The sequence below is a fragment of the Elephas maximus genome, chromosome 23 (assembly GCF_024166365.1).
Source record: "Elephas maximus indicus isolate mEleMax1 chromosome 23, mEleMax1 primary haplotype, whole genome shotgun sequence".
NCBI lineage: Eukaryota > Metazoa > Chordata > Mammalia > Proboscidea > Elephantidae > Elephas > Elephas maximus.
In genome coordinates, this window is record NC_064841.1 from 46885914 (window position 1) to 46900310 (window position 14397).

General features: G+C 36.0%; 1 protein-coding gene across 1 annotated transcript in view; it reads right to left on the minus strand.

Annotated features, from left to right (window-relative positions):
• The window catches only part of RNF17 (ring finger protein 17), a 224083-nt gene that overhangs the window by 185101 nt on the left and 24585 nt on the right, over window positions 1-14397 (minus strand). Inside the window, exons 4-9 of the mRNA XM_049867103.1 lie at window positions 11003-11114; window positions 9765-9845; window positions 8257-8357; window positions 5779-5950; window positions 4331-4407; window positions 3561-3635 (exon numbers count right to left, since the gene is read on the minus strand). Coding sequence (XP_049723060.1) covers window positions 3561-3635; window positions 4331-4407; window positions 5779-5950; window positions 8257-8357; window positions 9765-9845; window positions 11003-11114 — 618 coding nt within the window. The remainder of the gene's footprint in view (window positions 1-3560; window positions 3636-4330; window positions 4408-5778; window positions 5951-8256; window positions 8358-9764; window positions 9846-11002; window positions 11115-14397) is intronic.

A 14397-nucleotide genomic window follows, 5' to 3' on the forward strand; every position in this document is an offset into this window, starting at 1 on the left:
CTGGTGAGGAGTGAGCTTCTTGGATTTGGTGGACATTTGAGACTATGTTGGCATCTCCTGCCTGGAGGGGAGATGAGAAGATAGAGGGGGTTAGAAGCTGGCAAAATGGACATGAAAAGACAGAGTGGAGGGAGGGCGTGGGCTGTCTCATTACGGGGAGAGTAATTAGGAGTATGTAGCAAGGCGTATGTAAGTTTTTGTGTGAGAGACTGACTTGATTTGTAAACTTTCACTTAAAGCACAATAAAAATTAAAAAAAAAGGAATACTGGTAGTTTAGCTTCCAGCATCACAGCAACACATAAGCTACCACAGTACAACAAACCTACAGATGTGTGGGGATTGATTAGAAAGGTTGTTATTAATGGAAATACACGTAGTTTAAGGTTGCAGAGGCAAATATGGGGCTGTGCTCATCCGAACACTGTCTTGGGGAAGATGACTAGAGCCAAAGGATTAGCACTGCAGTCCTCTAACAAGGTCTCCACCTTGTGGTGGAGAAAGCCATGTGATAAGCTAGTTCGGACTAATGTTCTTAAGCGATTTCATTCATCTAATTCCCTTAATTCCAAACATGGTTGGAAACAAAGCAACCTTCTGATAATCTGACTTCTCATGTCTATGTGTATTGAAAAAGAATGCAATATAAATATTCCAGTCCATGTGCTGTTGGTTATATTTGTGCAGTAAATTGGTGATCTGCTCCTATACAGATTACAGCCTAGAAAACCCTACTGGGCAGTTCTACTCTGTCATATGGGGTTGCTATGAGTCGAAATCTACTCGACGACATCTAACGAGAAGTTGATAAGCTGGCATTCTGACCACACATCTGTTTTGTGAACTTGAGTTATATCAGTTACCTGGCTATCTTAGTTATCTAGTGCTGCTATAACAGAAATAGCACAAGTGGATGGCTTTAACAAACAGAAATTTACTCTCTCACAATCTAGGAGGCTGTAAGTCCAAATTCAGGGTACCAGCTCCAGGAGAAGGTTTTCTCTGTTCGCTCTAGGGGAAGGTCCATGTCATCAATCTTCCCTTGGGTCTAGGAGCTTCTCAGAGTGGGCACCCTGGGTTCAAAGGACATACTCCCCTTCTGATTCTTCACTCTTGGGGGCATGAGGTCCCTCTCCTCTCTGCTCAATTCTCTCTTTTAATATGTCAAAAGAGACTGACTCAACATACAACCTAATCTTGTAGATTGAGTTCTGCCTCATTAACACAACTGCCTCTATTCCTGCCTCATTAACTTTACAGAGGTAGGATTTACAACACATAGGAAAACCATATCAGATCACAAAATGGTGGACAACCACACAATACTGGGAATCATGGCCTAGCCAAGTTGATACACATTTCTGGGGGACACAATTTAATCCATAATACTGGCTTAGAGTAGATCTGCTCATGTGTAATTGTGAGCTTGCAACACTCTGATTAGTTCACAAACGTAATGAATGTGATGCTTCTTGGGGACGATTTCCCCAGAAGACATAGCATCTAAAGTGAAAGAACTTATTTTCTTTTTGGGGGATGGTTTCTGCAACATCTACATTCTGACTATTCCTAAACTCAGATATCAAGTCCAAGAAGACATCTTAATTTTCAGGACATATAGCCAACTGCCCTCTGGAAACTTCTCCCCAGACATCTGGTAAACACCTGGAATGCAACATATCTACCATTTTCCCCCTCCAAAATTTTCCTCCTGCATTCTCAATCAATCAACTTAATCACCAAAGCCAGCCTTGTAAATCACTGGTGATGATCCCCTTTTTCTTACTCTTCATACTCAATCACTAAGGTTTATCAATTTTTCCTATTTAGCATTTGTAACATCCATTCCCAGTCCCTCTCCAGTGCTCCTATCTAAATTTGGGTTCACATCATTTGACAAGACTATTCAATCTCCAGTCTAATACTTCTGTGAGTAATCCACAGTTATTTTTAAAAAATGCAATCTTATTATATTTACTCTCATTCTTAAAACCTTTTAGGGATTTTTTACTGTATAGAGGATTGCTGTCCAATATAACTTTCTGTGATGATGGAAATGTGCTGCACTATCCACTATGGTAGGCACTAGTCCCATGTGGCTTACTGAGCACTTGAAATGTGGCTAGTGTGACCAAGCAACGAAACATTTAATTTTATTTAGCTTTAATTAATTTATACTTTAATTTAAATAGCCACATATGACTAGTAGCTATCATACTGGACAGCAGTGGTCTAGAAAATAAAGTTCAAACCTATTACATAGCATACAAAGTATATAAAAGTATATACTAAGTTATAAATACACAGTTCTCTGAATGCAGCATGCTGTTTCACTGCCCATAAGTTTCTTTCTGGTAAGATACCTACCCGTTTTTGTCCTCCTTTCAAACTGCTGTTCATTTTTCAAGGATAAATGAAAATCAAATCTCTTCTATAAAGATTTTTCTAAACCTCCTATTTCCCCAAGAGGAAATGACCATTCCCTTTCTTTGTACCTTCACTAAATTCTGCATATACTACTACCACAGCAAATATGCACTTCATTGTTTACATGCTTGTTTTCCTCCATTTGTTGTAATATCTCTGACATTGTGGTGCAATGGATCACTTTTGTGTTGCTTTTCTAGCCATAGTCTTGTAACTCCCACCCAAATGATTGGGTGGAACTGTGTGATAGGGTATTTGTGGCCCATTTTTAAAGGGACTGGTCAGTTTTGGTATTCCACTGGGCTTGAAAAAAGCCACCCCAGAGGCAAGAGGGAGAGGATCCCACCACCGAGTAGAAGACCCAGCACATCCTTTAGACCAGGGATCCCTGTGCGAAGACGCTCCTGGACCCAGAAGACAGAGAGCTGTAACACTGAAAACAGCGAGAAGCAGTGGCAGGGAAACCACAACAGAAGAGGCCAGCAGGAGACGGCGTAGTGGACTTCCAAGCCCACGGAGCAAGAAAGCTGAGTGTCTTTGGGGACAGATAGATGGCCCAGAGAGGCCAGCCTCCAGTACGGCTAGGAAAAAGCTATCTTGATAAAAGAACTATATCCTGAGCATTCCTGAACCTGAATTGTAAACTGTTACTTCCTTGATAAACCTCACAATAATGGGTATTATCCATGAGTTGTGTGTGGCCACTGCACTGAATTATCATTTTCAGTACAAAGGGCCACAGGAGGGACAGTTGGTGTCAGAATTGGTAAGGATGGCAGAGAGAGGAGGCATGTCTGACCTCTGCTTCATAGGAATTAGCCTTGGTGTGTTGATCTTGATTCTCCCTCCCCCTTGTAAAGTTACAGGAGGTCAGACACCACCTCCATGCAGTTTTTACACACATATATCACAATATCTAGGGTACGAGTACCTAGCACAAAATCAGTATTCAGTGCTTGCTGACTGAACTTAACTGATGGAAACTGTTTTACCCTTTAAATGATTTTTCGGCTTCTGAATCATAAAAAAAAAAAATCATACTACACTAAAAATCAATTTTTCTGTTTATTAGGTAACTTAGACCCTGTCAGACACTATTTCATCAAGCAGGTTGCTATTATAATAAATACTTACTTTGTTGAGTCCTCAAATTCAATTTTCCCAATATTGTTGAACATACAGATGATCTCTCTGCAATTCATATTCAACCTAAAACAAAACATTAGCATATAAGTAAATGTTCTAAGTTCATTATTTTCTCTAAATAAAAAAATGAGTTGCTGACATTAAAATAATCCTAATTTAAAAGACAGAAAAACATTTAAGTAACTTTCCAATTTAACATAAATTATACTTAAATTATTTAGTTGCTAATTTGGGAATCATTTTGTGACCCAAATTTTCTGTTTTTAATTGCTTACTATTTTAGGAAATTTAGGCTCTAATACATTTTTATACCTGTTATGTAGGACAGAGTAGAACTACCCCATGTGGTTTCTAAGAAGTGCCTGGTGGATTCAAACTGCCACCCTTGTGGTTAGTAGTCATAGCTCTTAACCACTATGCCACCAGGGTTTCCTAACGTAACCAAACCAAAACCAAACCCAGTGCCGTCGAGTCGATTCCGACTCATAGCGACCCTATAGGACAGAGAAGAACTGCCCCCAGAGTTTCCAAGGAGCGCCTAGCGGATTTGAACTGCCGACCCTTTGGTTAGCAGCCATAGCACTTAACCACTACGCCACCAGGGTTTCCTCCTAACATAAACTATACCTAAATTATTTGGTTGCTAATTTAGGAAACATTTGTGACCCAAATTTTCCATTTTTAATTGCTTGCTATGGCTTTAATACATTTCTATACTTAATTGTTATGTCCTCCTGAATTATAATGTACTCACTCACCTGGGAGAGCTCCTTAGTTTTAGAGAACTAACTTCCAACAGTTCACTCTCATATGTTAACTTCAAAGTTCGGATGATCTAGAATCAAAAGAGAAATGACATTCATGTGTGAATTTTCTATTGTCATAAATATTGCTGAAACAGTTAAGATTTTAGAAGGGACACTATAAACCTTTAGGTAAGTCACTAATTAATGTGTTTAAGGCTCGATTTTTAGGTATTCAAAGGAATGCAAGTAAGTGTTTTAAGATATTTTTTTTCCCTAAAAGAGTTTAAAATCTTTTGGAGATATGTATTAATAGATAACAAAAACAAACAAAAAGGACTAGCTAATGAATATATAGCTACACAAACAGAGAAACTGGTCATTTTGTATTTCCTTGCTATCTTCAAATGTCTCTTCTTTTTTTTCCTGTCTTCCTAAATAGGCTTTAGTAGGGTAAAGACCAAATCTTACGACTTTTTTCACCTCCTAGCGCCTCTGTTCAAATCATCAGCCATTCCTTGGAAACCCTACGGGGCAGTTCTACTCCGTCCTGTAAGGTCACTATGAGTCAGAATCGACTAGATGGCAATGGGTTTGGTGTTTTTTTGTTTGTGTGTTTACTGCCTCATGTGTTATACATAGGAAATGACGGTTACTGTTTTAGAACTGCAGTTGGAGGCAGGCCTGGCCAAATGCAATGGTAGTAAACTCTCCTTTCATTTAAAGTGACAGACTTTGGAGTTACGTAAACCAATGGTTTCTATTCTGTATTTCAGTCAAAACATTTGATTTTCGGAGAAAAAAGCTACTGAGGATTCAAAAGTGAGTAAAGCAGGATCCATACTCTTAGGGAGCAAGGTTGAAACGAGCAAGACAGGATCCATGGCTAACCCTCTCCTGCCAAACTATCTTGTAAGAAACATGTTTCTATTTTATGTCCACTAGGTACATAATTTTTTTTTTTTTTAGGTACATAATTAGATGATAAGAGATAGCTAAAGCACCTTGTCTTTTGACCTGTACATTTTTTCCTTTTGGGGAGGGGGGAGAATAAAACACGCGTGGAACCCTGAATTAAGTTTTTAAGTCAGGAGTGACAGCCATACCTAAATTGTTTACGAGAAGAAAATGTAATCCCATTTAATTTACTACTCTTATTTATTTTCACTTTTAATTCAGGTTTCAAGGAACATCAACTTTTGACTCAATATCATCCTATTTGTTCTTAGACCATGTGTTATAAAGATTTTATTGCACCATTTCCCTAAGTGGTAAATAATAATAAAAAATAATAATAAAAGGCTAAACAAATTTAATGTTTGCCTTAAAATTCAAACACCTAGGAATATAAACTGATGCTAACAAGTCAGGATGATCTGAAGAATTAAGTTCTTCTGTGGTAAATCTTAAATATCAGGTTCCAAAGCATGTAAAATGAAGTACCACAGAAATAATTCAATTACCTGATTCAGGTCACAATACGTCCTTAGAGAAGGTGCTGATTTTAACTCTCTTGCTAACTTCACAGCTGCATCCAAATCATTTTTTTTCTCTTCAATGTAGTCTTTAGCCATTATTACATTTGATAAATAATCATCTGTATTTCTTACAACTTCTTCACATAAGTTCTTTTTCCTTTATTCAAGACCCAAAATTATTTTTCAGAATTTCATCAACATTTGCATCAAAGTGAATTTACAGTAATTGAACAGTATCTAAAAAGGTAATTTTACTGGCTGAAGAACTTAACATGTAAAATGGCTAAATAAAGCATTCAATCAAACTGTAATATATTACAGTTGAAATCTACGCATGCGTGTGGTGTGATTATTTTTGTGTGTGGTCTTTCTAGCAATGGTCTTGTAACTCCCACCCAGGCGACTGGACAGGACTGTGTGATAAGGTAGTTGTGGACCACCAAGGGGACTAATCAGTTTTGCCTTAAAAGAGAGCCAACTGCAAAGCAGAGAGGACAATTTTACCACCACCATGGAAGAACAGCCAGGAGTGGAGAGCACATCCTTTGGACCCGGGATCCCTGGGCTGAGAAACTCCTGGAAGCAGGAGACGAGAGAGAGAGAGCAAGCTGCAACCCCGAAGATTAAGTGGTGGCAGGAGAGACCCAGCCGCAGGAGACAGCACGGTGGGCTTCCCTATCCATGGAGAGAGAAAGCTGAGTGCCTCTGGGGAGAGGTCTAGGGTCAGGGAAAGGTGTGCACACGAGCACAGTTGAGAAGAGGCTGTCCTGATGAAAGAACTGTACTCTGAGTGTTTCTGAGCCTGAATTATAAACTGTTATTTCCCTTATAATAAACCCCATAATTGTGTGTATGCTTTTCGAGTTGTGTGTGGCCATTGCAATGAATTATCAAACCCACTAGAGTGTGCTGTGGGGAGGAACGGTTGGTGTCAGAATTGGTAAAAAGAGAGGAGGCTTGTCCGGCCTCCACCTCATGGGAGTTGTCAGCCTTGCTCTGTAGACTCAGGTTCTCCTTCCCCCTTCTGGGGTGGGAGGAAGTCAGACACTGCTCCCATGCCGCTTTTACAATGCATAATTAGAGAAAAAGTAAATTTCATAAAAGGATAGAGTTATCATGTCATAAATATAGCTGTCACAGAATTACAAAGGTAAAAGAGACCCTACGTCATCCCATCCAACAGTAAGAAATCCTGATTATATATCCTGGAGTTACTCGTGCCTTTACAAAGACATCTGTACTCACTTCTTGCAAGGATCTCCTTGTACATTTTAAAATTTCTATTAACACATACATAGTACGTAAATCAGATTTTAAAGTAGACATCACTATATCAGAACTTACACATCAATTAACTATAAATCTTCAAAATAATCGCTTAGGAAGGCTATATAGGTATGACTTCATTACTTGTAACTTATTACTCAAAACCTTTTCTATATGTATGGTGTTATTACCTTATTATGACAAGTTAAAATTTTGTACCAAATGTAGTGCCTAACATATTTATTTTATTCATCAAACTTGGCTGTAAATGACTTTTCATTATATCCCTAACATAAACCCACACTCAAAAAAAGAAAATTTGCCAACAATGAAGAATAACAGGAATGTGACACAGGCTCTGAAGGTTAAGAGGCATTCCAAAGCCTTTTATTAATTGTATTTATAAGCTCTCAAAGAAACTTCTGTAGAAGAAAAATGGTCATTTCAATAGGTTCTACTATGGGTCCTAAAAACGCATGCACATGACCGCTCTCTTAAATGTTATAATTAAAGAATAAATGTGAGATAACACCAACAAAGAAGAATAAAGTATTTCAACTAATTCATGCATAGTGCATTGAACCTATGTTCTAAGCATCCCTAATGAGATTTTTTAAAACACTGATCTAAGAGTTACTGGACAAATACCATTACTAAACATGTTATTTGGGGTATGTCACAACCTGTTTCTTGAAATGTAAAATGGACAGGATACATACTTTGCCTACCTCATGTGATTAATGAATATATTAAAGATCATATATATGAAAGAACTTTTTAAGAAAGTGATAGGTATAGAACCATAAGGTATTATTTGTTAGTTGATGACTATTAGAAAGGCTTCTGTTCTATGTAAATGAGCACATGAAAGAATGATGGAACTAAGTATAGGACAAGTATCTTCCCAAGTATGCTGAATTCCATAATAAGGATTTAGATTTTGAAAATATTTTTCTGTGCTCATTGCTTTAAGTAAGAAGTTTAACAGCACAGGGATCGGAAGGCAAATAAGCAAAATTTTTAAAAAGTACTAATTGTTTTTCATTTTGAAGTTATAAAATCAGTCTATAGGGATCACTCATTACCTTCTAAATCTGTTCAAAAGTTGCTCACTACTACAGTCTAATCAAGGAGATAATATGATAAGTTAAAGTTAAAAACTTCAGTTTCATTGAGTCTATATTTCCAAATTATTACCTGGAGTCAAGAGAAGTAAAAAGTTGATCAAATTGTTTCTCAAGAACCTTTATAAGATTGTCTGTCTCCTCTTTTGTTTGATTCTGCATGTGTTCAAGCATCTGGAAAATGTAATACGAAGACCTAATTTGGTATCTGTATTTTGTAGAAGTTGTACTGTTCAATGTAATTTTGAGAATAAAAGTTACTTTTTAGACTTCTCGAAATAACAAGAGATTAAATAAGTTACAAGGATCTACTTTAAATACTAGTACTTTTTATAAACATAAATACCAGGCAAAAGTTTTCTTAAAATTATTTTAAATATTCAAGACCCAAGCCATAATGAATTACATCTTCATATTTAAAACAAACGTTAAGATTATACAAGAACTGATTTTCCTAATAACACTCTATACTTTATCATCCTTGTTCTTACCAGAGGCAAAGCAAAAATATCACCATATACTAATTAGGCTTTCCAGGGCAAGTTCTACAACTAACAATAGATGTCCTACAGCTATTGAACATTTATGTTCTTAGAGGATATTAAGTTCTAAGCCAGTACTGTCCAACAGAATTTTGTGATACGATAGAAATGTCCTCTGTGCTGTCCAATATGATAGCCACCTTTATGTGTGGCTGTTATGCACTTGAAATGTTGCTAGTGTGACTGAGGAACTGAATTTTTTAGTTTATTTGAATTAATTTAACTTTTAGGTCACATGTGGCTAGTAGCTACTACATTTAATTAGAGAGTCCAGGTGTTCTCTGTTCACCTCACCAACCCTTCTCAAATCAGAGATTTTTTTTCTCTCATCTGTTTTCCACTGACTTGCTTTTCTCTACTATATATGCTACATATTTTCTTATTAATGATTCTCATCACAGGTGACACTCTTTTCATCCCTCTTCTCTCAATGTTTTTCTTCTTTCATGACTGAAAACCTTGAGACTTAAAACATTTCTCAATCCTCAAGAAACCTGACTTTTTACAGTCACTTTTAGCCAATCAAAAATTTTCTGTCTCTCCCTGCAAAAAAGGAGCCACAGTATAATCAGCTATAACCTTTTCAGCTCCCCGATTGTATATTTGTTATTGTTGGGTTCTTAGGAGCTTCTTCTTTGTCATCAAATGAAACTTTTTTTGTGTGTGTGGGAGGGGGGCGAGTTGGGTAGAGAGTAACACTCTCCAGGTAAACAGCTAGCAAGGATTGCAAAGATAATCTGCAACGTTTCTGAAACTCACAGCAACTAGAAATCATGGCTCCTTAACAGAGTTCTAATTTCTTTAGGTTGCTAGCAAAACAATGCTGCAGGATCAATCCTGGCAGGCCACAGAAAACATTTCCATTCTTTTGTATGTTTCTCTATCATTAAACTATCATGCTAAATTTTAATAACTCAATGGTATGCTCTAACCTCAGTGATAACATACCCAAAAGTACACATTATAAAGATCATGCATTATTTCATGCAAAAAAGAACCCATATTTTTATGATAGAATTTAATCATTCAAAATACTTACTTTTACAGCAATACTTAATTGTTCAAAATTATAACCTGCTATCTTCAATGCTTCATCAATTTCTTCTGCAGTTTTAGTCTCCTAAGAAGGGGAGGGAACCACATACAAATATAAAAGTAGATGCTTAGACACACATTGTAGCTGCAAAAACTGCAAGCTACCATTTTGATTATAAAAGAACACAGACCCACTACAGAAATCTGAAAACAAGAAACAAAAGAATAACACTTTTAATCCCGTTTGCCCAAAGATAAAAGCCATTAACATTTTAGAGCTTTGGTGATAATGTTCCAGATATTTTTTATAAAGGTATCTTTTTTAAAAAAGGGATTATACCCTGTGACCATTTTCTATTTAAAACTGTCTTAAACAATTTATCATGGCAATAAATGTACTTTTATAAATTTAAGAATTATAAACAGGTAAAAAAAAAACTTTTTTTTTATTAAGAAAAAAGATAATTTGCCTATGCTAAAATTTAAACTTGAAGGAAAATGTAGCAAGTTAAATGCCCTCCCCCTCCTCCAGCCCACTAATGCCATCCTTAACAAAAAGACTTAACACTTCATTAAACAGCATTTTGGTGTTTATTGTATTTCTAATCCTAAATTAAAACGATACATTATTTAAAGTAATCAGGAGTGGTAACAGTAAAATTCAACCTTCCAGCAACAACAAATGCAGTTAGGCCTTTTGGTCTCCGTTAAAATAATTGAAAACCACACACAGAATTTAGAAACATGAACTTCATACATGTTCCTATGAAATCTGGGTTTACTAACTTGGCTCAAAGGGAAGAAATTACAGGGCAAGGTTTTTTTTACTTCATACATGTTCCTATGAAATCCGGGTTTACTAACTTGGCTCAAAGGGAAGAAATTACAGGGCAAGGTTCTGGGTGGGATGTTTCCCAAAGGTCACAGCCTCAAAAACCCTATAAAGCAGTTCTGTTCTGCACACATGGGGTCACTATAATTCCAAATTGACTCAACAAAAACTAACAACAACAAATATTGAGAACTTCCTAACAGAGCCGGTCAAAGTTGAGAAGAAAAGAGAATGTTAATGTTCAAGCATAGCTTAGAATAAAAGATTCAAGCAATGAGAACGAATTTACCACTGTTAGTTTTAAACTTCTAAGAGAATCTATAAATATAGAAACCCTGACAAAGGAAGAAGTTAAGCTATCACAAAGTCAAAATATTATCTTCATCTTATTTCATGAACATATTTCATACCGCCATTACAGTTGATGGGTTGAAAACAGTCCTGTGTATGGAGGTTGAATTTTCTAAACCAATAGTTAGATGATCAGCAGTCTTTTTAAAATCCTGAGAACAATTCTTTGTCCTGAAAAATGTCAAGTGTATTATGTTAAACTATGAGTCATAATTGACTTGACAGCAATGGGTTTGATTTGGTTTTAACACTAACATTTTTAACATCCTATTTTGATTTTTACTTTCTATTAAAAATAATTCATGATGACTTATAAGAATATTTATAACAGGTTTTCAATTACCTACGGTAAGTGAGGAGAGAGGGAAATCACGAGTGAATATATTCCCATATAAAGCTTAATTTTAACGAAGTATTCAAGTTCTTAACAAATTCTTACAAATGACAGCTTGAAGTATAAATTATGTTTTAATTTCTTAATCACTTAGCCTTACTTGATGTTTTTTGGTAGAGATGTTGCTAATCACTAAAATGTCTTATGCTCATCAATTAAAACAAATATTTACGCACACAAATGCCAGCTAGTAAACTACACATATTTAAAAAAAGGTTATTTGTAAGTGTGAATAACTTTTAAAAATGTAATGAATTTAACTAGGTAAAAGTTAACTGCAAAAAAATGTCAGTTGCCTTTCTCTTGTCTATAGAGGTCAAACGTTTTGCCTATTTTATCTTTATATCCTCATACTGGCTAGCAAACAATACGCACTAGTGGTTGCTAAATAAATAAGCCTATTATAGTTTACAGAAGAAACTACGATGTTTAAATACATTAATTTTACAGAGAGAAATACTAAAACAAATAATTTTTAAACAATTACTTTCAAAAGTGAATATTCACGCTCTTGAAAACAAATGAATGCATTTGTCTGAAGAGTGTATTATTCAACTTCTGTTTCAAAATAGTAAAGATAAATTAATAATACATTATGTGTCAAGGGATTACTTCAACTTAAATATACAACTATTTTAAATGAAAAGGTACTTAGAGTTTCTCCCGTAAGTATACTTGACATGCAGAACTTAATTTAAAAAATGATAATTTGGAACAATTTTTTTTTTTCTGATTAAGATGGATTCAGCTACTACCAAAACTGAAATTTCACTTTCGAATCCTACTAGATATTATATGCATAGACATGAATACAATCTGATTTGACCTGTGTGGTGTTTAAAAAGTCAGGAAATTTCCCATAGAAGTTCAGATCTCTAGTTTCTCTTGAAAAAAAAATAGAAGATCTGAAATAGATATATGGGACCGCATCAAAATTAAAAACTTCTGCTCATGAAAGGACTTTATAAACAAAGAGAAGAGAGGACCTACAGATGGAGAGAAAATTTTGGGGAACCATATATCTGATAAGGATTTAACATTTAAAAAATATAAAGAACTCTAACAACAACAAAAAGACAAGCAACCCAAGCAAAAAATGGGCAAAGGACTTGAATAGACATTTCACCAAAGAAGAAATACAAATGGCCAATAAGCACATGAAAAGACAATCAACATAATTAGTCATTAGAGAAATGCAAATTAAAACCACAATGAGATACTATTTCACCCCCACTAAGAAGGCTACGGAGCCCTGGTGGCATAGTGGTTTAGAGCTTGTCTACTAACCAAAAGGTCAGCAGTTCGAGTCCACCAGCTGCTCCTTGGAAACCCTATGGGGCAGTTCCACTCTGTCCTTTGAGGTTGCTACGAGTCGGAATTGACTCAACAGCAATGAGGTATGGGTTTTACAGATGGCTACAATTAAAAAATGGAAAATTACAGGTGTTGGTGAAGATGTGGACACAGAGCAGCCCTCATTCACTGCTGGTAGAACTGTAAATGCTACAGCTGCTGTAGAAAACAGGCTGGGCAGCTCAGAAAGTACCACACGATTCAGGAAGTCTACTTCTAAGTATACACCTAAAAGAACTGAAAGCAGAAGCACAAACAGATACGTGTACATCCGTGTTCACTGTAGCATTATTCACAACAGCCAAAAGATGGAAACAGCCTAAATGTACATCAACAGATGAATGGATAAACAAAATGTGGTACATATGTACAATGGAATATTACTCAGCCATAAAGAGAAACAAAGACCCTATACGTGCCAGAATATGGATAAACCTTGAAAACACCATGCTGAGTGAAATAAGTTAGTCACAAAAGGAGGGATATTGTATGACTCCACTTACAGTTTATTAGTGGTTACCAGGGGAAGGCAGGTACTTAGGGGGACACTAAGTTCCTGTTACAAGATGGAAAAATTTGGAAATGGATAATGGTGATGGTTACACAACAGGATGAACACAGTGACACTGAATTGTACATGTGAAAAATTATGAAATGGCGAATGTTTTGTTACATATATATTAACCACAATAAAAAATTTCATACTATTTCCAACTATGTATTTTATCGTTGTGTAACACAATAAGTTGTCTGAGCTATGAAAATTATATACTAAGATTATATAAAAACAAAAAAAAAATCCCATTAGGCTAGGAGGGATGGTTGTGCTGTATTAAAGATCCTTGCATTCCTTATTACACAAGAGCTCTGTGTGTGGCTTATAGAATCAATGAAAGAAAGAATTTCCCATTAAGAAAGATTTTAGAACAAGAATCTAATTTTCATGGCCACGCTTTTGCTGCTGGCTTGGCAGGGCAGTGTCTCATTCAATTGGAGTTAGGACCAGCACCCTGCTAATAGTCTGTTATATTTAAACTGAAAGCAAGGCATGCATTTGATGAAGGCTAAGCCTGACTGCCATCTCCTGCTTTTACAAAGAAGTAAGCTGCAAGGTCCTTGAAAGGGAAGGACAGTGGCTGTGTTTAATCTTTGCATCTGGGTGTCTAGGGTTTAGCAATTATAATAGTAGTTACAATTAATTGGCTATATAAGGTCACTACGAGTCAGAATCGACTCGACAGCAATGGGTTTTTTTTCTTTTTTTTTTAAATTTAAGTGAAAGGCATTCTTTAAGCATTTAACATGTATTCATGTCTAATTTATAACACATCTTCTAAGTTTGTTATTACAACTATCTCTATTTTGGAAATACAGAAGTTGAGGAATGCAGAGGTTAACTAACCTGCTCACAGAACACAGCTGGTAGAAGTGACAGAGCCAGGATTTGAATGCAGATTGTCTGACACTGGAAATGGAGAAACTATGGCGTGAACCTAGGCCTTCACGCTTTAAACCCAGTATTTTTTCTATCATACTTTCTAGAGTAATGAAAAACCAGGGCTCTAAACTGGTTCAGTCATGGCCAATGAAGAAAACCAGAAGAGACCTGCATTTTTTAAATTTGGTTGAACCAGAATAATAACTGGAACAAAAAAGATTACGCTCAAAGCCCTGGAATGGGAGACTCGGAAGATGCACAGTGAGTCA